This window comes from Leguminivora glycinivorella, chromosome Z (genome assembly GCF_023078275.1).
Source record: "Leguminivora glycinivorella isolate SPB_JAAS2020 chromosome Z, LegGlyc_1.1, whole genome shotgun sequence".
Taxonomy (NCBI): Eukaryota; Metazoa; Arthropoda; class Insecta; order Lepidoptera; family Tortricidae; genus Leguminivora; species Leguminivora glycinivorella.
In genome coordinates this window covers 32,362,972-32,386,536 of record NC_062998.1, presented here as the reverse complement: position 1 = coordinate 32,386,536, position 23,565 = coordinate 32,362,972, and the positions used below count along the sequence as shown (strand labels likewise).

At 38.5% G+C, this 23,565-nt stretch overlaps 2 protein-coding genes across 3 annotated transcripts in view; both read left to right on the top strand.

Moving 5' to 3' along the window:
* The window catches only part of LOC125240776 (solute carrier family 35 member F6), a 29,158-nt gene extending 14,747 nt beyond the window's left edge, over window positions 1-14,411 (top strand). The window contains exons 1-5 of one of the 2 annotated variants that reach the window (XM_048148848.1): window positions 1,016-2,243; window positions 10,009-10,173; window positions 12,103-12,267; window positions 12,754-12,880; window positions 14,062-14,411. In XM_048148848.1, the coding sequence (XP_048004805.1) occupies window positions 1,766-2,243; window positions 10,009-10,173; window positions 12,103-12,267; window positions 12,754-12,880; window positions 14,062-14,254 (1,128 nt within the window). In that variant the 5' untranslated portion in view covers window positions 1,016-1,765 and the 3' untranslated portion in view covers window positions 14,255-14,411. Of the gene's footprint in view, window positions 1-1,015; window positions 2,244-10,008; window positions 10,174-12,102; window positions 12,268-12,753; window positions 12,881-14,061 lie in introns of those variants that run through there. The other variant, XM_048148849.1, reaches the window with a different exon arrangement.
* A 7,012-nt stretch (window positions 14,412-21,423) lies between these two features.
* On the top strand, window positions 21,424-22,218 carry LOC125240458 (histone-lysine N-methyltransferase SETMAR-like). Its single transcript, XM_048148352.1, has one exon. It carries the CDS (start codon window positions 21,424-21,426, stop codon window positions 22,216-22,218), a length of 795 nt encoding a protein of 264 aa, XP_048004309.1.
* Window positions 22,219-23,565: the final 1,347 nt, after the last annotated feature.

Here is a 23,565-nt window from a genome sequence, read left to right as displayed (position 1 = left end):
ACCGGACGTTCCACTAGCTCTTATGACCGACGCGTCTGGAACTTGTGCAGGTGGCGTGCTACAGCAACGCACGAATAACGTTTGGAGACCCCTTGGGTATTTCTCAAAAGCATTTTCAGAGGCTCAGAAAAAGTACAGTACATATGATAGGGAATTGACTGCAATATACATGGCTATAGTACATTTTAGAAACATGGTAGAAGGCCGGAGGTTGATAGTGTATACGGACCATAAGCCCCTCATGGTAGCGTTAACAAAAGTAGGCTCAGCGAAAGAAACACCTAGGCGAGCGAGACAGCTAATGTTTATAAGCGAATTTACGAGCGAAATAGAACACATTAGCGGCTCTCAGAATATAGTTGCTGACGCGCTATCACGTGTAGAAACAATAGCGTGCCCTGTAGTAAGCAATTTCGAAGAAATTGCGCAAGCACAGGAAGCAGATAAGCAGTTCGCGGACCTGTTTACAACAGATAGAACAAAGTATAAATTGTTAGGCATGCCAAATTCAAACGTAAGGTTATATTGTGAAATATCAGGTGACGTGGCTCGACCGTATTTACCAGAACAATTCAGGAAGATAGCGTTCGAGTCAGTACATAATGTTAGTCATCCTGGAATTAGGACCACGCGTAAGATGGTAGCCCAAAGATATTTTTGGCCAGGCATGAATAAAGATGTAGGCACATGGGCAAGGGCGTGCGTACAGTGCCAAAGTTAACCGTAAGGGTGAAGGAAAGGATCAAAGGGATCTTCGTGATATTATACGTGTTTTTCGAGCCACGGAGCCTGATATAATTCCAACTTTCGTGGCGCACCGGCTTGAAAAACTACCCGCTTTGACATTTGACCATCTCGACTGTTCCAAACTTTTAAAAGATCTATTGAGAATCCAACATGAAGTTGATATCATTAAGGATAATTATGTCACGAAAGGTCAGCTGGAAGACCTAAGGATTGACCTATTAACGTAAAAAGGGGCGCTTGGTGTTTACAACAAGACAGTGGACCATATGGTATGTCACAACATCATAATTCGACCCTAAATGATAATGCCAGCTCCATAAACAAAAGTAGGTCAATATCATTAATTCATAAGGAGGAAAATGTACAACATGAAACAATTCTGGATAAGTCATCGACACCTGCGCCTAATGAACAACATATATCTAAATCTACTAATACGTTTAGTATACTGGCTGGCGTGACGTACAAGGAAAATAAAATGACACATATCGAAACCGGTCCGCCTCAAATGACGGGAAGTCAGGAGATCAGCTGTTTTGCCTCCGGCACACAAAACACCGCGATAAGTAACATTGACCCAAGCAATGAGGGCGTGCATGGTAAAGAGGAGGATAAATGGAAAACTGTTACCTATCGTAAAAGAAAATCTTCTGGTCGCTTTAATGGACAGGTGGGAACGGCTACTTGTGATATCAACAGCAAGTTCAGAGCGGCTGAGAAATGCATTCCTATTTTTATATCCAAAATACACCAGGATACAAACGAGAATGACATAATCGATTATATCAAAACAAAAACTCATGAAAGTGTATCGTTAGAAAAAATCATAATGAAAAAGAAACAAAATCATAAAGCTTTCAAATTTTTTGTATGCGAGAGTAAATTACCATTATTTCTCGACACTAGTCTGTGGCCTAAAGACATTGTTTTTAGGCGTTTTGTGCATTTCAAGCACAGATATGCGAACACGAACAGAGGTGCAACTGAAGGCGGCATGTAACTATATGTATAAATAATAATGGAACAACACAACATAAAATTAACTACTTTTAACTGTAAAAGTGTCAAACGATCAATTAATTATGTTAAACAACTTTGTAAATTCTACGATATAATCGCCTTACAAGAAACGTGGCTATTACCGAATGAAATATCATATTTAGGTAATATTAGCAGCGATTACTCGTTTACTGGAACATCGGCGGTGGATACATCTAGTGGTATGCTGAAAGGGCGGCCGTACGGCGGAGTGGCGCTTCTGTGGCGGAGTAATCTGTTTCAAAGTGTATCTGTGCTACAGTGTAGTAATCCACGCGTATGTGCGGTTAAAATAGTGTCTAACGATCGGCCGTTTATAGTTGTCTGTGTGTATATGCCCACGGATTGTACAGATAACTTACCTGAGTTCACGGATTGCCTTAGTGCGGTGAGTGCAATAGTAGATGAATGTGAAGTGGAATCTGTTTATATCTTGGGAGACTTTAACGCGCATCCAGGTGAGCTATTTTTCACTGAACTAAGTAACTATTGCGATGAACAGAGTTGGGTGTGCGTTGATATAAACAGATTAGGACTTTCATCTGATACCTACACTTTTATCAGTGAGGCGCACGGGTCTAGGCGCTGGCTGGACCACTGTATCGTGACACAATCGGCTTTAAGTTCTGTTCGTAATGTACATGTCAAGTATGACGTAGTCTGGTCCGACCACTTTCCCCTCATATTAGAATGTAATATACACCGTGTCCAATAAGTCCGAATACTCACATTTTACCTCAGTTCTAAAGATATAGGGATCACAGGCCATCAAATTCTTATTTAAACTAAAGAGTATATTCCTCTTAATAAAATACAAGCACAAAGTACATGAAATTTCCGAAGTGTCTAAGAAAAACTAAGAGCTTCAGGTGGTAGCCGGAATGGAAACACGTTTTACAGCGGGATTCGGTTTATTTTTTAACAATAATTAGCAAATGCGTTGTTTTTCATTCTCCATATTAAAAATCAAGACCTTGACATAGGCGTTTTGTTGTTCATTACTCTTAAGAAGCGTTTTTCTCTATGGTTAACTATACTATGATATGTTACTTTGGGAAGTTATAATACAAATCATATACTATATTTTAGAACAATGTTTATAATAGTGTTTGTATTTACTTTTATAAAACATTTAAACAATAACAACAATATGATAATTCTTTAGGAGCATTGCATGTGTTTTAATGACAAAGAGCTATATATGAATGTGTCTCACTTTACGACTTCTGAGAATATAAATTGTAGGCTGTCAAACCTGCAACTACACCAATCTTTGATACTTATAGTCTATAATTTAACAAAGATCTAACAAAACAAAGAGGTAAAGTGCCAACAAAATACTTGCTCGGCACACAGGTGACGAGTTATTTTTTATAAGGAGAATCTGTATGTGGTAAAACAGACGCCACGTGTCCAAAATAAACTATTATGGGTACAGAGGATAGATAACGTTCCGGGCAACTAGAAAAATGTGCCTAGGTTCCAGAGCTCACCATCGGCCCAGGTGTGGGATGCAGTATGTAAGCGAGGTAAACTACCTTCAGTACTTACAGATAAAAGCGTTAAAATCAACGTTTTTTTCTTTAAAACCAAGGTTTTGGAGAAAAAAATGCCTTAAAGTTAAAAAGGATGCTTGGGAATGAGTATCATGTGTCCCAACAAGACGCACCTCCAGCACATTCGGCAAATGGTATTCTAGCGTAGTTTCAGACTAATTTGGCAGTTTTTTATCCGAAACATGAGTGGCCACCCAGGCCTCCAGGTTTAGGCGTATTAGACTATTTTGTATGGTCATACATGCTTTGAAGACTAAATTTTTATAAAATCATAAACATAGATCATTTCAAAAAGGTTATCGAAAGTATTTGGGATGAAATGTGAAGAAAACGGTGCGTGCCGCGTGTGATCCGTTTGAGAAGCGTTTGATGCTGGTAAACAAGTTAATGCTGGAGTTATTCCAAAACATTTGTTGTGACTGTAGTAAATAAGAGTGCCATTCATAAAATATAATAATAATGTAGTAACTATTTGTTCATTTTGTTTTATTGGCTATTTGTGCTGTATTCAAACTTATTGGACACGGTGTAGGTATATTAACCCCTAGATTAACTGCTGCGCCGCTTAAAATCACTAACTGCGCATTATGGGGGGAGAGAACAAATGAACAGATTGCGATGTACACAAAAGAATGTCATAACAGGTTAAGAAATATTAATTTTCCTACCAATTTCATTAATTGTGGTGACAAATGTTGTAGTGACCCTGGTCATAAAATAATTTTGGATAACATGTACCGAGACATTGTGACGGCGCTTAGCCAGTCTGCCATAGTCAGTAAGGAAAATGTAAGACATAATAAAAGTAACAAACATCGTATAGTCGGTTGGAATAGGCACGTGAAGGACGCTCACTGGCGGGCGAGACAAGCATTTGTTGAATGGGTGTCTAATGGCAAACCTTTGGTGGGCACTGAATATACTAACATGTGTGAAAGTAAACGTATATTTAAGTCCCGACTAAAATGGTGCCAAGACCATCAAAATCAAATACAAATGGACATGATAGCATCGCATCACTCTAAAAAGGATTTTAAGGCATTTTGGAAGTCGACGGGCAGGTTAAATGTGAGGTCTGGCCCGCCAGCGGGTGTGGAGGGGGTAACAGATCACGGGGTCATAGCTAACATCTTTAGAGATCACTTTACTGTGCAACCTAGCATAGCACCTGCATGTGAGGGGGGAGCACGGGGGCATTATGGAGAGGCGAGCGACGCGGATATCGGCCTCAGACGTAGCTAAGTCTATACATGCTATGTCTGGTGGTAAGTCGCCTGGCCATGATGGCCTCAGTGTGGAACATCTACGCTATGCTGGGTGTCATATTTCACGTGTACTTGCATTGTTTTATTCTCTCTGTATATCCCATTCGTACCTGCCAAGTGACTTAATAAGAACCCTTGTAATACCAGTAGTGAAAAACAAGACCGGAGACCTAACTAGTAAATCGAACTATAGACCAATATCTCTTGCTACTGTTATTGCAAAGGTACTGGACGGTGTGCTTAATGTACAGTTGAGTAAAAACCTTTCGTTGCATGACAACCAGTTCGGGTTTAGGCCTGGGCTGTCAACTGAAAGCGCTATCCTGTGCCTTAAGCATACTGCCGCGTACTATGTTGATAGGAATACTCCGGTCTATGCTTGTTACCTTGATTTATCGAAAGCGTTTGATCTGGTTTCCTACGAATTGCTTTGGAAGAAACTAGAGGGAATTAACTTAGCGCCTGATCTTATAAGTATATTCAGATATTGGTATGGAAACCAGCAACGTGAAATGGGCAGGTACATTGTCTGAGCCGTACAGGTTGAGGTGTGGAGTGAGACAGGGGGGATTAAGCTCACCATCACTTTTCAACCTGTATATGAATGACCTTATTGTAGCGCTCAGCACCATGCATGCCGGCTGTCATATAGATGGGGTTAATGTGAACAATTTGAGTTATGCAGACGACATGGTGCTGTCGAGTGCGTCAGTTTGTGGCATCAGAAGGTTACTGAAGGTATGTGAGGAGTATTCTCACTCGCACGGACTTAAGTATAATGTTGAGAAAAGTCAGTACATGGTTTTTGGGGTCGAGTCTAAAATTCCGTCATTGATACCACCTATTAGACTTAACGCGGTTGCCTTAAAAAGAGTATACCAGTACAAATATTTAGGTCATATAGTTAGGTCCGACCTCAAGGACGATGATGACATAGAGCGGGAACGTAGGGCCTTGTCGATCAGAGCTAATATGATTGCACGAAGATTTGCACGGTGTTCAAATGACAGTAAAGTGACGTTGTTTAGAGCTTTTTGTACAACATTTTATACCTGCAGTCTATGGCGAAAGTTCAATCTTAAATCGTATAAGGCCCTACAAGTACAATATAATAATGCATTTAGGGCGCTGATGGGGCTGCCGCGATACTGCAGCGCGTCGGGGATGTTCGCGGAGGCGCGTGTGGCATGTTTTAAAGCTACTATGCGCCTGCGGGCTGCATCTCTGGTGCGGCGTGTGCGCTCCAGCTCCAACAGCGTCATGTCAATGATTGCGAACAGGTTTTGCCCTTATGTCGCATTTTGTTGTGGGCTTCATGCACCTGTGGTTGACACAGTGAGGAATAACTATAGATAAGGGATCCTATCAGTGTGTCAATCACAGCTGCTTGACTTTTTAGTATGTGTGTTGTGTCTGTGTATTTTTTATATTTTATTGTAAATTATGAGTTGTGTTACTTGAAATAAATAAATTTTAATTTTAATTTAATTTAATTTAGAGTTAAAGTACGGCAGGTCGCGTAGGTACTGTGACGATGTTTAATTGCTAAGTATGCGTATCAAGGTGGTACGTGATATGTCATAAGTAGTAATATACTGATTCATGATTGTTGTAGCATATTTAAACAGATGTTTTTTTAAATACATGTATTAAATCCAAATTCATCTCGAAACGTATTAGACGTTAGAGTATCACATAGTGTCAGAACATCTTGATTGTGTAACAATGGGATTATCTCAAGGAAAGCAGGACGATAGTAACTCTCACAGTGCTATAGCTATAGCAAAAGTAGAAAATTTGTCTAATCAAGTGGAGTCAAAACTAAATTATGTCGGAATTGGACTCATCGTTTTGGGAATAATTTTGTTTTTGGCAATGTGTTACATTGTAAGAACGAAATGTAAGCAATGTGCAAGATCGTGGGTACAGAGAACTGTGGAGAACATACCACCCACAGCGATCAAAGTCCATACTGTTCCTGCTAACCCACAACAAGTGTATTAACAATAAGTGTCATTATGTGAAGAAACATGTTTAGCTTGTGTTATTAAGTTTTAAGTTCTCAGAACTTATTATAAATGAAACAGTGTTTGTGTAATGTAATGTAATGTAACTAGAGCGGATATGATTTCGCAACTCTTGTTTACCATATGAACGTTAGCTTGGTAAGCGTTCCTTGAACCTTTAGCACTGTAAGGTTTGTGTTACATTGTTAGCAAATACTTGGCTATTATTAGCTTTGATTATTTTTTGTATGACGTTGTATTAATTTGGACCTTTTCTTTTCTTTTTGAAAAAAAGAAAAGGGGGGGAATGATGTAGGGGCACGGCGGTGACGCATGCATTAGAGTCAGCAAATATGAACTTATTACTTTGGAGCTTTAGCTAACAGTCAGTCAGTCACTGAGCGCGAGGCATACAGCGCGCACACAAACTAGTAGTCGTACCGCGGCACCGCCTGGCCCTCACATAGTTTTGTGTACTTATAATTGTAATTGTAACCTTCTGATCATATTAAGTCGGATTAAATACAGAGTAATATCGGACATTTAAAGTTTAATTTATCTCCAGTAAAGGTTACCCATAGACTCTTTAAAGTTCGCCACAGTGAATCATTATAGTAACTATTTAACGTTTGGCAATAAACGTTAAAGTCCGATATTGCAAGCCCTACGCTATACACTATAATACTCATTAGTGCCTATACTTTTGTCTTCTAGTCAAGTCATTAGAGTTATATGAAAATATGAGATTATTTTTACTAGGTAGTTTGAAAGAAAGTTTGTACGGAACCCTCGGTGGGCGAGTCCGACTCGCACTTGGCCGGTTTTTTTCTTTTCATTTCAACTTTGCTTGCTTGGAACAATGTAGACTTTCAGTAAGTTGAAAACCACAAAACTTCCGTAAGCAAAACTTACGATTAGTTTTTCATAGGTGTAAATGGAACCATCAGTCGCTTACTAAAGATTTACGTAAGACGGCCTAAATGAAATCCATCATTCAGATCCAAGATCATCATTTATACACAGGTAAATTCTATCAGCCAGCAGACATCAAGTTAAAATTTGTATGAAATTACTTTGCACACTTGTGGATAAAACGCAATTTTGCTACCTGTTTTCGAAGAATCAAATGAGCCTTTACAGTCTCGTCTATAAATATCGTATCGAAACTTATTACTTGGGAAGAAAGCAGGTCAAAATTGAATACAGGTAAATATATTTACCTTATGTAGCTGACCGTACCAGTTGGCGTGGTGAAATATCTTGTAAATACGTGAAGTACCGTTTTTAATATTGTCGCGTAAGTTAGAACAATTCTCGTACATATTTTCCGATTTACAAGAAAGTTGAAAACTGGACTGCTACATAGTGAAATAGATAGCACCCGCCAGAAAGTATGCTTCCTAGCGGTGACATATAAATCATTATTTTCTTGTAAATACGTGTAGTTATTCTTATTTTAAGTATCGGACAGTTTAGTACAATTCCCGTACATTTTTTCTGATTAATAAAAAAGCTAAACCTGGACTGCTACACAGTGAAATATATAGCGCCCGCCAGAAAGTATGCTTCCTAGCGGTGACATATAAATCGTTGTTTTCTTGTAAATGCGTGTAGTACAATTTTTTTTAATTAGCGTACAATTTAGTACAATTTTCGTACATTTTTTTGATGTAACTTTGGATTCCATACGATACCATGTCACCGCTAGAAAGTATGACACTCCATCAGTAGGTATTTGTAGGTGCAAAAAACAAAGGTCAATTATGTGCTCGTATTTAAGATTCTTAATCTGTTTTCCTGTACATTACTAGTAATACTTATTAAATTTATTGTACTTAAGTAATATTATACATATAAAGCCTACTAGGTTTCCGGTTCACTTGACTCATTTTACCCTATTGCACAGTACGACATAAGGTCAAAAACACATATACTCGTAAACACCTAAATTCAAAATAAACTAACACCAAAATACCTTAGTCCCAAAACACCCTAAAAACAAACCGAACTTATCTTGATTATGTACTACTCCCGCATCACCTGTCATAAGAGTTGAAACTCGAATCAAACTAATCCCATAATAAACTAATCCTAAAATACACCATTCTCTAAAATAAAACAGTCTTAAAACACGCTAGTATCAAAACACCCTAAATTTTTAAAGCTCACTCCTAATTCTAGAACACTTAGTACAGTCAGTAATGTCAGTATCTGAAGTTGACACACCCTTATTATATTTACAATAAAGTCGCGTCTAGATTGTTTTCATCATTAGGATATTAAATTTTAGGGTATTTTGGGACTAGATTGTTTTGAAACTATTGTATTTTAAAAATCGTGTAGAACATGAATCGTGTCTTACGGGAATAGCTTGTTTGGACCTTCTGCTTTTATGACAGTAGGCGATCGTGATAATAGTATATAATAGAGATAAGTTCGTTTTGAATTTAGACTTTTAGGGTGTTTTGGGACTTGGGTATTTCGGTGTTAGGCACTGGTCCCACCGCAAGCTAGTAAACTATGAGCTATCGGCTATAAAAACGAACAAAAGATAATCACTCCCGCGTAAATAAAAGAGACAAGGCGATGTTTATAGCTACTCGCCCAGCGGTGAGCTATCAATGTCGCCGTGTCTCTTTTATTTGCACGGGAGTGATTATCTTTTGTTCGTTTTTATAGCCGATAGCTCATAGCTTACTAGCTCGCGGTGGGACCAGTGCCTTAGGCTATTTTGAATTTATGTTTATATGAGAATATGTGTTTTTGACTTTATTTTGTACTGTGCAATAGCGTAATTTGAGTTTAGGTTCAAATGAACCGGAAACCCTACTAGTATACATATAAATCACTTACGTCGCATGTTCTCGGAATAGGCATCCATTGTGTTGAGACAATGTTTATTTCCTTCCACGAGTAAGCACATAAATTACAAATACGCCTATATCTAGTTAATAATATTAGTATGTAACTAGCATGTAAAACCGTGAAGTAGAATTTAGTCTCAGTTTTAGTAAAATGAAATACAAGAATTAGTAATGTAATGCGTTCATCTCTTGCTAATGTGGTTGAAAATGAATTACTTAATAATAACTAACTTATGATTACTTTCGAGTTTCTTGAATGCAATAGGTTTTACTATATTCTTTCGTGTCGTATTTTAAAATCAAATTACTATCAGTAGACATAAATTAAAGAAGCAGCTTTGCTGCCAGCGCGATGCATTCAAATTGCTGCACACCTTTCTTATTAATTCATAAACAACATAATTATAGCTAATCCTTAATTCTTAAATTAAATTCAAATAGGAAAAGGGATGAAAGTATGAAGAAATATGCTAATCCTTATGCGAGCCTTAAAATAAAATAGTAATTAAATGTGATATTACTTACTTGTCAGCCGGCGTGATCCTGGGGCTGGTGATCGTGGGGTCGACGGACGCCATCTTCCGCGAGCCCGGCGAGACCAAGGGGCCCAACAGCCTCATCACCGGCGACCTGCTCATCATCGTGGCGCAGGTCATCACCTCCTGCCAGATGGTCTACGAAGAGAAATACGTTAGAGGTACCTATGTCCCTATTATATGTTGACTCTTAACACGCTACAGGAGCGAAACGCTAAAATGGAAAGGAGCCCCCCCTTTGAATTTGGGACTTTTAGTTAAATATAAATATACTAGTGTTATTAACTAGATTTATCGAATAACCTAACCACAAAATTAAAATTTTGAAAAAACCCTCGACCGCGACATAGTGGACCGATCTTCATGAAACATGGCTAAGAATACTCCCGATTCTAAATCGATTCGAAATCTAAATCGGATCATCCGTTCGGGACCAACGATGCCACAGACAGACACACACACAGACAGACAGACAGACAAACAGACAGACAGACACGTCAAACTTATAACACCCCGTCGTTTTGTCGGGGGTTAAAAATGTCCATTCAGAACAACTCAGTTAAAAGATATTGCGAATTCAAAAATCTTTAAAATCGAGGTTGCACTCTCGAATTGTTTCCTCCTTCAAAACTTAATCAATCGTAACGAAATTTGAGAATCTGAATAACAATGAAGTAATCTGTGACGGACCGTTTAGTTTTTTTGGCTAATTTTTACCAATTTTGAGTACCACACCTTTTTTGGCGCCATAATCAATAAGGCCGTTTTTTGGAAATATTTGATGGGCTCTAGCTCAAGCGTCTAAAAATAAGAATATCTAAAAAATCAAAACGGTCCGACATAGATAAAAATAATAGTAATCTGTGTTGAAAAAAATCATTGCACTATTTTCAAAAACGAGAGCGTTTGTATGGAGAATTGACCCCTCCTGTATCGTCTTAATGTTGTTTAAAAAAGAGTGTTCAACGAACAGACATTTCTAATTACCATTTAGTAGCGAACGTTTTCTGCATCCGCCATTTGGCATTATCATATAAACTTTTAGACGAAAAGTGGCCGTGCATAGGCATCCAAAAGATATTAAACCCTTAAGTATGTATGTACATATATGTATGTAATATAGAGTCTGCGAAAAGAGAAGTGTCGTAGAATGTATTGGATTATATACATTTCACGCCTCTTCTCTTTGGCACAGACTATGTACATGAAGGTAGGTACATTGTATCTACTGATCCTACATTACGTTATATTTTTGGTTCATTTTGTAACCGTTCCAGAAAATATGCCCTTTCTATGCATTGTATACCTACAAATATTAATAACTCATTTATAACATAGCTTCTACTCGTGCACTTAGGCAAAGCGTACAATACGTATTCATTATTATATTATATTATTCAGCCGTAACCATACCCACATACCGTTATGTTACTGCGTTTTAGGATACTACAATGACTATAGAAATGAGTAAATCGACATACCCAATAATTAGAAAGAAAAGAATATAAAAAGTAAAATACAATTGTTATTTGGGTCGGTCTACGGCGCATTTGGTAATCTTAGATAAAAATATTTTTCAACGTATATTACTGTATAATGGCAATAAATTGAAAGAAGAAATATGTCTAAGTATGCAACTTTACTGTACTGTGCTTTCGTACGTATTCATCGTAAAGTCTGGAAAAGTATATGAATTGCGCTGCTAGTCTCAAATACACACAATTTTATGGACATATCGAACATTAATATTGTAACTTAAAAAATAAAACCAGAACAGTGTTTTGTTTCTCTATGCTCGTTGACCATGTCAAACGAAATAAACGCAATTGACAAAGTATGGTGGAAGATTAACAAAATAATTAAAAACATGGACAGCATCAAATAATTAAAAACATGGACAGTAGTTATTTTAAACCAAATTTCTAAAAAATTGATATGTAAAATTAACTGAGTTGACCGTGACGTCCGTGACGTCACTCAACTCGATTCGTTTTAACAGTTCTTAAAAAGAAGCTGATTTAACTAGAAGGAAATAAGCCTATAGCAAATAGCCTATTAATGTATAGAATAATGATAAATGATTGTGTCAGGGTTGAACATCCCGCCGCTGCAAGCGGTGGGGTGGGAGGGCGTGTTCGGGTTCTCGGTGCTGTCCGCGCTGCTGGTGGTGTTCTACTGGACGCCGGCGCCGCCGCACTTCGGCCACAACGCGCGCGGCACCGTCGAGGACGCCGTCGACGGCCTAGTGCAGATAGGTAACCCTACTAACCTGCTTTATAATAAAACAATCTCGTGTCAAGGTTGAACATGCCACCGCTGCAGGCGATTGAGTGGGAGACTTGTTTAGGGTCCCCCCCACATCTAGCGTCTCGCTAGCGTAGCGTCAGCCAGCTGTATGGAAAAAGACGCCGTATCGACGTTGCGTCGACGTCGGCCCGACGCGGCGTCAGGCTTTGCCATACAGTTGGCTCGTCGCTACGCTCGCGAGACGCTAGATGTGGGGGGAGGGACTCCGCATACCCTTATAGGTACAAATGAGTAATTCATCACCCTTAGTGTTTCGATTTTATAATAAGAATTTTGCAATAACACAGCTATTTTAAAATTGCATATACATAGATTTTAATGAAACACACACACACACACACACACACACACACACAACCACACACACTATTTCATTCCGTATTAATAATTTGGCAAGTTTTTTTGTATTAAATATTCGTAATTGTATATTTCAGGAAATAACCCCGTACTGCTAGTGGCGATTCTCGGAACGATAGTCTCGATCGCTTTCTTCAACTTCGCCGGCATCAGCGTGACCAAGGAGATGTCTGCCACCACCAGGATGGTGCTGGATTCCGTAAGGTACGGCCATAGATCTACTACCCGGTTATTGTCATTGCTTCCAAGGTTGGACTTTTAAATTTAACACTATCTATAAGCCAGCCTTGGACTCAATAGAACGTCGTGCTCGAAGACTCATTGGCGACGTTCCGGCAGGCAAGGCAGGATTACACAGCCTCGAGCATCGCCGTCGAGTTGAGTCCTTGTCCGTCTTCTACCGGATGCATTCTGGAGAGTATGCACAGGAACTGCATGACCTGGTTCCTCCTTCCCCGTTCCATCACCGGACAACCAGGCGCGGGGAGCGGTTTCACCCTTACGTTGTCGACCTACCTTTCATTCGCACGAAGAGGTTTGCCTCTTCTTTCCTAATGCGAACTGTTAAGGAATGGAACGTGCTCCCCTCATCTGTATTCCCGGGCGAATACAATCTGGGTGTATTCAAGTCAAGAGTGAATAGGCTATTACTGAAACAGTGAGCTACAACCTCGGCCTTGTCGTCACTTTCCAGCAGGTGCGACTAAGGTCAATCACTGGCATTATTAATAAAAAAAAACAGTAAATAAGATAAACATTGAGATTAGCTCAGCTCCAATTTGGTCGGTTAACCAAGTAAACCAATCGATTTTCTACTCATTATGAAAAGTTCCCGAAGACTGGCGCTAACCAGACATATGTTGGTGCACGCCTGCATGGTGTCACAATGCTCCACATATGGTTTCTCAAAGTTATTGACAGAGAGCTACTGAAAGCCAGAACAGTAGTTTGCGCAGCAGTGTATTACTTTTCTGCGTCTAACTAAATGGAAGACACAATTGTTGCGCTCTTATATTAAAATTACTAGAATGAGAATAGGCTACTTTCCTATACTTAAAATAAAATATTTTATGCAGTGCACGAAATATAGCACTACCTAATTAGAAGAAAAATACGGACAGTAGTTATTTTTAAACATAATTTATATTTAATAAGTCAAAGAGAAAGATATAAAGTAAAATGAATTGACCGTGACGTCACTCCTCAGTATTGCATAATAATTCCATATTAGCATAAAATCGTTTTGACAGTTCATAAAAAGAAGCTGATTTGACTACTAGGAAACTAGCCTATTAAAACGAGAATGCCAACGCTAGTATCAGTAGCGTTGTAGTTAAGCAACATATGCATTTGGTGATCTTAATGTGTGTGTTGTGGCGACGCAGGACGCTGGTGATCTGGATGGTGTCGCTGGCGGTGCGCTGGCAGGTGTTCCACTGGCCGCACCTGCTCGGGTTCGCCGTGCTCATCTACGGCATGGCCGAGTACAACGCGCTCGTGCCGCGCTGCCGCCGCGCGCCTGCCCCCGCGCCCGCGCCCGACAGCGCCGCCGCCGACGACGACCACGAGGAGGCCTAGCTCCGCCCCTGCCGGCGTGGTTGCTTAATGAAAACGACGCAGCCGCGAACGCGTTCGATCACCAAACGAAGAATGACAATGCGCTTGCTATGATATATTTTTACCGTGTTCGATTTCAAGGGGTTTTCCTACATTTCGTTGATCGCGATCAAAGCATCTATCGGTCGCAGACATCGACCGCTCTTATAGATGTAATTTGAGAGGAAGATAGACGAAGTCACGTGTCCATACAAAAGTAGTTCCTATTTTCGTTTCTGGGTTTTAACATTCATGTTTCTGGATTTTTTATCGAATTTTCACTTGTGTGCTGTTCATTTGATTACTTTCAATTTATTCGTTATTATATTCGTATTTTATTACAGCTCCTATTTTTTATAACAAACCAGTAAGCAATATTCTGTCGAACAAATAGACATTGCTGTAGTTTTCACAAATGGGATTGTTTTTAAATTATTTTTTCCTATTATCAAAACCAGAGAGGAAAATAGGAATTACGTTTGTACGACAAGCCGACGTCCACTGTCATATTAATAGCCCTGTAATCCCAAAAAGCCGTTTAATATGAGTTCATCTATCGGTTACATTCTTCCAAAGTTCTCAATATGACTCTTTGGGAAGGGAACACATGAATAGACAAACATGTTGTTTTTTTTGCAAATTTCTTAGTCTTAGAATTAAGTTGTGTGCGTGATACAGGCTCATTCAACGCGTATTGCTCAAACCAGTAACAATATTCTGGCTCCAGTTCATGGAGACAGTTTTCAGACAAATGGGATTGTTTTTAATTTTAAATTATGGGACCAAAGACGCATGTTAAAGCGACGCAACTAAACCAGCGGTGTCGTTGTTTAACAAATATACAATGCAATTATTATTCACCCGTATCAGTAAATTTTAATTGATTTTAATTAATAAGTAATTTTGATTTTAAGCCTAAACACCTGTCACAGTCAATCAACTGTCAGCGCCAATCACACCAGTGAATGAGATCGCAGACCTCCATTGTACTATCGTTCTGTTTCATATCAGTGTTGGTTGGAACTGGAGTCTTAAAGTTTATATATGCCAAGAACCTAGCTCACTATTACAAAGCTCAACGCCTAAATAACTTCTGAGCGCTGTCGAAATTTTAAATATTTTCAATTTATGAATTACATTGAATTGTAGAACTTTTACGTGAATAATGTATCTTACACATCAATATTACATGAAGACACTTGCATAACGACATTATTATGTACATTTCTACATAAATTGATAGTTATTTGTAGACATCGGAGTATGTACAGTTAAAGTATTAAATATAGTTGCGGACAAGTGCCAAAAGTATTTATCCGCATCTTTAACGTTTAAGCAATAAAGTCGTGTATACATGTTATTCGCACTTTGTACGCATCTATATTGAATACCTTGCCTGTGTACGGTAAGACAGTATTGAGACAGAAAGACAGACGGACAGAATTGCACCATTAGCGTTCTTTTTGTACCTTTTTGGCACGAAACACTAAAAAGAATGAACTTAATAACATAAACCACTTATTTCATTCTAGTTTAATAATTTCACTGTGCAATTCATTTAGTTATAAAACGATAATGAATTGGAATTGACCATATTATAACCCTTAAATGAGTGAAGTTATATGCATCATGTATTTTTGACTCTATTGACAACATGTCAAAATTCAAATGAATAAATTTTTGTCAAGGTCATGCATTTAAGGGTTGAAGAACTGCTATTATTCTGTAATAATATCAATTTATTTAATTAGGGTTATCATGTTTTAATTCGTTTTGTCAGACTATAAATATAACCTAAACTTACTAAATCACGTCTGCGAGTGTAGTGACGAAACGATTACACTACCGTCAAAAAGTTTAAGACCAAACACGATATATGCAAATAATCAACATTTCATGAAGTTCCTATGAGAATGATATGCTACTTTTCAGTACCTACAACCGACAAAATAAAGCGTATAACAATTTTTAAAAAGGGATCATAATAAGAAATAAAAGCTAAACGTTTTTCTCATCGAAAAATCCTCCTCGACGCTTTTTCACTTCCGAGCAGATTCTTGGCATTCTTGCTATAAGTTTGTGTAGCGTTTCTTGGCTAATGGATTTCCACTCGTATTGCAGTATCTCCCATAGAGCTGTTGCAGATGTCGGACATTGTCTTCGGACTCTACGGTCGAGTTCATCCCATAAAAGTTCGATCGTGTTCAAAATCTGGGGATTGCGGTGGCCAAATCATATTTTTTAACACACCTTGGCGTTCTTTATTGACTGTGTAGCTTCTACAGATCTTTGCTGAGTGTTTGGGATCGTTGTCTTCTTGCAGAACAAATGGGTTGTCGATCAATATAATAAGATTACGTTGTTTTCTATTGATTACAAATTTAGTTTGATGATTTTTAGAAGGGTTTATAACAATGACACTGAACATTGTGTTTGGTCTTAAACTGTTTGACGGTAGTGTATATACTAACCGGGCTATTTAAAACTTATTTTATGTCATAACTATTTAGTTAAATAAACTATTAATTACGGTTAAAATGTGGATTCTCCTTAGAGAGTAAAATACTATTTAGTTAAGTTATGTATTATACAAACAAAGACTTGAGACTCAAGAGAATTCACAGAATTATGGTGGCTTAATAATATTTTTTTACTCATTAAAACAATATTAAATATAAATCATTGTCATGCAAATAAAATCAATAGCGTTATTTTGACGTTTAAGCTACAGAATCCTAAAATCAACAAAATGTATGAAATAAATATAAGTAATAAAAATTATATGTTTTTCGAATTAAATATTATTGGATATTTTTATCTTTTTCTTCGCACGCACCTGCTTGCTTCAACATTAGCTGCGTTATCAACGATTTAATTTAATTTACTGTTATTGTCACTTTTCCAATATATCCTGTTTTTAAACTTCTGTTCCAATAAGTTATGGTCTTTAAACGGGCGAGAAGAGTTGATTTATTAATTTCCGGTAATATTTTTTATGTTTCAACAATTTTATTGAAGTTATTGTACATACTGAATTATATACTTTCATTAATTCAATTATAAAAATATTATGTTTTTATTAAGGGAGGGGTAAATTTTTAAGTAGATTAACCTACGGAAACATGGTCTCAATATTGGTAAATCAATTTATCTCATGTTGTATGCTGTTATAACATAAAACCAAGGACCATTTAATACTAGACTGATATAGCCCATACAAAAAAGCGTACCCCTGAAAAAAGCTTATTTTTTGCTTTAAAACTAGATGGCGTTGTTTCGTAACCCGGGAGTGGAAAAAAACATATTTTCACCCATATTTTTACTTGTTTTTATATTATACTATGAATAACTATCAAAAAACTTTATTTTAATATCAAAATATTGACTCAAAACACAATTTTTACAAATTATATTTTTTGGTCGGCCTCGACGTAGTTGTGATCGCTTCGCTGGCTAAGTTTGTTCGCATGTTGTCTAATTATTGCCAAATAAAATGACTAGATGACGTTGGTGGACTAGGAAAATGTCACATCCGTTTTGTTATTCATTAATATAATATACTTAGTGATAATAAACCTATATGTTGAGCTCAAATACGTTCAACAAAACGCAATCATTGTGCCAACAGATGTGACATCCATGTCACATCACAAATGTCATTGTATGATTTATTGAATATTCATAATATGGATATTAAATATTTTAGAATCGCAGCAGCAATGCGAGTAGAGATACAGAATTAATAACTGTATATGTAAATTAATAATTGTATGACCAATGACCTCACACATAAATTTACCAGTTTAGGTGACAGAAGGCGAATCCAATTTGTAAACATTAAATGTGCTAAGGAAAAAGAATCTTTCCGATTTTCAACGGGACACGGCTGAAGGGGCGAGCTGGTTTCGACTGCGCCCATGCATCTCAATTGTCCAGAAAGTTCATTCGAAGATCATTCTGCTTATATTAATCTGAGTAATCACAGTGAACGGTTTGACAGTATTTCAGCTAACATGTAGAGAGACTTGCTAGCTTCGTCGGTCGGGCTTCGTCTTGGACACAACGCGGATAGTTCAGCGTTTCTTGTATGTCACTCCGAGCACCCTAACCATCGGCAGCGTAGGCCATGCACTGGCCGACTAGGTGTGGCACTTTGGATTACGTTTTTATAATAAATTAATGATAGTTTGTATTGTTTTGGTAATATACTCGTATTTTCTACTCGTATACTACTCGTTTGGTACTCGTATAAACCTAAACTGAGATAATAAATGAATAAAAAGAAATAATTAGTGAAACTTTGACATAAGTAATAATTAATGAGACTAAATGCGTTTTCACATTATCCGATCCGATATCGGATCGGATAATGTGAAAACGGACTAAGACAATAGATACCTTGTTAGTGTTATACATATACCTATGCCTATGTATATCCCACCAAAAACATTGTTTATCTCTAAAAAGTAATGAAATCTACATAAAGTTCCTTACTGCGATTTCTCTATTATTATAGTTAACTAGCCTTTGCCCGCGGCTTCGCTCGCATTAAATACGAACATCTCTCAATCATCCTCCATTCTAAGGAAGTGGGGGGATATAAAAAGAGACAAAAGGTAGCCTATGTCACTTTCCATCCCTTCAACGTCAATACGTCGCTCCGTTTTACCGTGAAAGATGGACAAACAAACAGTCACACACACTTTCCCATTTATAATATTAGTATGGATGTTGTGTGACTGTGTGGGCCGTTGAAGTGTAGCGATGCTGGCGACAGATTGGTGCAATGGTGTCATGGAGCACCTGGTTATAAACTTCTTTATACCCTTGTGTATAAAGAAGTTCATATTCGATGGTCCGAGCTAAGGTTCGTAAATCCATGAAGCCGAGCTGATAATCATTGACGCTAAACGCCGATCGAAACGTAGTCTGAAGTGGGTCATAGACGTACGATACGAGCAAGTATGCGTACTTAAGGCTCGACGACCTTTTTCGATTGTGTAAGGCCGTTTTCACATTATCCGATCCGATATCGGATGTCGGAAGGATTTCTATAGAAAGCATCCAAGATGGTGCCTGTAATGTATGGGATATCGGTCCGACATCCGATATCGGATCGGATAATGTGAAAACGCACTAAGTACGCGTAAAAACCGCCGCGCATAGTAGTCGACCATCCAACGCTTTGAGTAATTATGTTAAGAGCGCTTTCAAAAAATCTGCTTGCTCGCATTTCGACGACGGCGGCGCTGGCGTGCGCCTGTGTGCAGACGCACACTATAACCAGAAGCATAACGATTGTAGCCTGCGGTACAGACATAGCGTGCGATCCTCTTCGAACCAACCTTACGTGCGGCTAGAGCGAAAGGGATAGCATTCATGGTCGGTACCGCCACGCCGTCAGTAGCGTTGCGGACTAACCATTATTGATACTTGCAAAAACACCACCATATATATTACATATTTGCATACATGATTTCGTGCATAAATACCACAGACCAACCCCTATAGACATCCATTACAAGACTACTCGCGGTCGCCAGCCTTCCTAGTATTTGCACTGATATAAACGCGGGCGCTCGCCGTGCCCGATCAGTAGCGACCAAGTAACAGACCCGAAAGCAGCGCGTGTTTTTCGCAGTAAAAAAATTGAAAAAGGGTATTTTGATGTCTTAAAGATGTCCACCTGTAGTGTGAAATGGTGTGGAAAGGTAACAAGAAGCTCAAATTTAAAAACAGACGTCATTACATTCCACATAAAAGTCATATTTATAATTTATTCAGAGCCGGCATAGGTCAACTTACATTGGCCACTTACGCGTCAGTAGAGGGACAGTCCCTTTCATCTGGCGCGACTGCCCGCCGTCCTTGAAACGGCCAATCACAGCGCGCTTAACACATTCCCCGCCCGCTCCTCGCACCCCTGGCACTGGTGACTCGTATCGCGAACAAAATATACAAGATTGCTACTCTATAGGAGGTTCTCTGTGATAAATACTTGACCTTTTAGTTTAATTATTAAACTTATCACAGTTTTTAGGGTTCCGTAGTCAACTAGGAACCCTTATAGTTTCGCCATGTCTGTCTGTCCGTCCGTCCGTCCGTCCGTCCGTCCGCGGATAATCTCAGTAACCGTTAGCACTAGAAAGCTGAAATTTGGCACCAATATGTATATGAGTCACGCCGACAAAGTGCAAAAATAAAAAATGGAAAAAAATGTTTTATTAGGGTACTCCCCCTACATGTAAAGTGGGGGCTGATTTTTTTTTTCATTCCAACCCTAACGTGTGATATATTGTTGGATAGGTATTTAAAAATGAATAAGGGTTTGCTAACATCGTTTTTTGATAATATTTATATTTTCGGAAATAATCGCTCCTAAAGGAAAAAAAGTGCGTCCCCCCCCCCCCTCTAACTTTTGAACCATATGTTTAAAAAATATGAAAAAAATCACAAAAGTAGAACTTTATAAAGACTTTCTAGGAAAATTGTTTTGAACTTGATAGGTTCAGTAGTTTTTGAGAAAAATACGGAAAACTACGGAACCCTACACTGAGCGTGGCCCGACACGCTATTGGCCGGTTTTTTTATTAAAACGTGTGTAGCCTTGGAAGAAATAAATTAAAAAACTTTTATAATATAATAAATTGTGTATATAATATTGTCTTCTGTCACCGCGATAGTTACTCATGAAATAAATTTATGGAATCAGATTACGAGGGGTGATCCAAAAGTAATGATAACTGAATACTTTTTGCATCGGATTAAAATAAATAGGTATGCCGTTACTGTCCACAAATACTCCTTAGTAAATAAAAAAAAATAAAAATAAAAAATATGTATCTGTCAGAGAGTTGCATTTGTTTTTTCACGAGCAGTCGGAACAATATCGCAAAAATGGAGAAAACTGAGGTGAGAGCGGTTATTAAATACTTCTGTTTGAAAAAAATGTGTACTAAAGATATATACGCTGAATTAGTGGGAACACTGGGGGAGTCCGCTCCGCCGTATTCTGCAGTGGCACGCTGGTCAAAGGAGTTTAACTTGGGAAGAACATCCACTCAAGATGAACACCGCGAAGGCCGTCCATCTGTCGCCCTTACTGGAGAAAACGTAAAAAAATTAATGATCTCGTTTTAACAGATAGAAGGATGACTATCAGGCATCTAGTTGAGCTCACAGGCATCTCGTATGGCAGCATTCAAAGAATCTTAACTGATGAATTACATATGAAAAAAGTCTCCGCTCGTTGGGTGCCTAGAATGTTAACGGCTGAACAAAAGAAAATACGTTGTGAGATTTCGAAGTCTAATCTTGAAAAATTTCAAACTGATCCCGAAACATTTTTGCGTCGGTTTGTAACCATAGACGAGTCTTGGATCCATCATTTCGATCCTGAGACCAAACAGCAATCCATGACCTGGAAGCGAGCGTCGTCCCCTACACCGAAGAAATTCAAGGTAGCAAGCTCCGCTGGTAAGGTCATGGCTTCAGTGTTTTGGGATGCTGAGGGAGTCATAATGATCGAATACCTGGAAAAGGGAACCACTATTACGGGCTCCTACTACGCTGACCAAATACGCAGATTGAGAGAGGCAATCAAAGAAAAGCGGCGGGGTAAACTTCGAGCTGGCATCCTGTTTCACCAGGACAACGCACCGCCCCACAAGGCCGGTGTTGCGATGGCTGCCATCCGTGATTCAGGGTTCGAATTGCTGGAACACCCCCCATATTCGCCAGACCTAGCCCCCAGCGACTTTTATCTCTTTCCACGGCTGAAGGAAGATCTTAGAGGCAACAAATTTTTGAATGATGGCGAGGTAATGGCCGCTGTGGAGGCATTTTTGGAGGGTCAAGAAAAAGATTTTTTTTTTAAAGGAATTCGTAGTCTGGAGAAACGATGGTCCAAGTGTGTAGACTTGGAAGGAGATTACGTAGAAAAATAAATTATTTTATTAAACATTTTATGTGTCTTTCATACTGATTATCATTACTTTTGGTTTGGATCACCCCTCGTATATCGCGTATAATGAATATAATCCGTTTTCTTAGTTTTATTTCATTTTGTATATGATATGTTTTCTAGGTTCTTTTCGGTGAAGGAAAACATCGTGAGGAAACCGGACTTATTCCAATAAGGTCTAGTTTACCCTTTGGGTTGAAAGGTCAGATGGCAGTCGCTTTCGTAAAAACTAGTGCCTACGCCAAATCTTGGGATTAGTTGTCAAAGTGGACCGCAGGCTCCCATGAGCCGTGGCAAATGCCGGGATAACGCAAGGAAGATGATGATGTTTTCTAGCTACATATATATATAATGGAACTAAGATCGGTTTTCTTTAATTTTAAGTAGTTTTTTTTTTATATTTAAAATGTGTTTTTAGGGTTTCGTAGTCAACTATAGTTTCGCCATGTTTGTCTGTCTGTCCCTCCGTCCGTCCGTCCGTCCGCGGATAATCTCAGTGACCGTTAGAACTAGAGAGAGCTGAAATTTGGTACCAATATGTATATCAGTCACGCCGACAAAGTGCAAAAATAAAAAGTGGAAAATATGTTTCATTAGGGTACCCCCCCCCCCCCTACACGTAAAGTAGGGAGTGATTTTTTTTTTTCATTTCAACCCTAACGTATGATTTATTGTTGGATAGGTATTTAAAAATGAATTACTGAAATCGTTTTTTGATAATATTAATATTTTCGGGAATAATCGCTCCTATAGGAAAAAAAAAAAGTGTGTCCCCCCCCCCCCCCCCCCCCCCTCTAACTTTTTAACCATATATGTATTTAAAAAATATTTAAAAATCACAAAAGTAGAACTTTATAAACTTTCTAGGAAAACTGTTTTGAACTTGATAGGTTCTGTAGTTTTTGAAAAATATGGAAAACTACGGAAGAGCCGAGCGGCTATTTACCAACGCGGCTTTAAAAACCGGCCGAGAGCGTGTCGGGCCACGCTCAGTGTAGGCACTGAGCGTGACCCGATACGCTCTCGGCCGGTTTTTAAATATTATGTTGTTTTAATTGCATGGAGCACAGGAAGGTCCACATCTATGTATTAGTTTTTTGTAAGGAAATACAACTCAACGCTACGCCTACCTGCTTTAGTTGACTGTTGACACACTGAGACAGTGGATGCGCCAGAGTATAAAAGAGTGATTACCATCTCTTGGCAAAGATCTTGTTGAGACGAATCAAACGAACCCAAACACGAAGTGGTTTCAAGACCTGGTCGTGGAATACTCTTGACTACCTTCCAGCTTCATCATCAGATCCTGGGTACCATCTCTTGTCAAAGA

Excerpts from the sequence above, each read along its gene's own strand:
- LOC125240458 (XM_048148352.1), top strand. The coding sequence starts at position 21,424 with ATGACTATCAGGCATCTAGTTGAGCTCACAGGCATCTCGTATGGCAGC.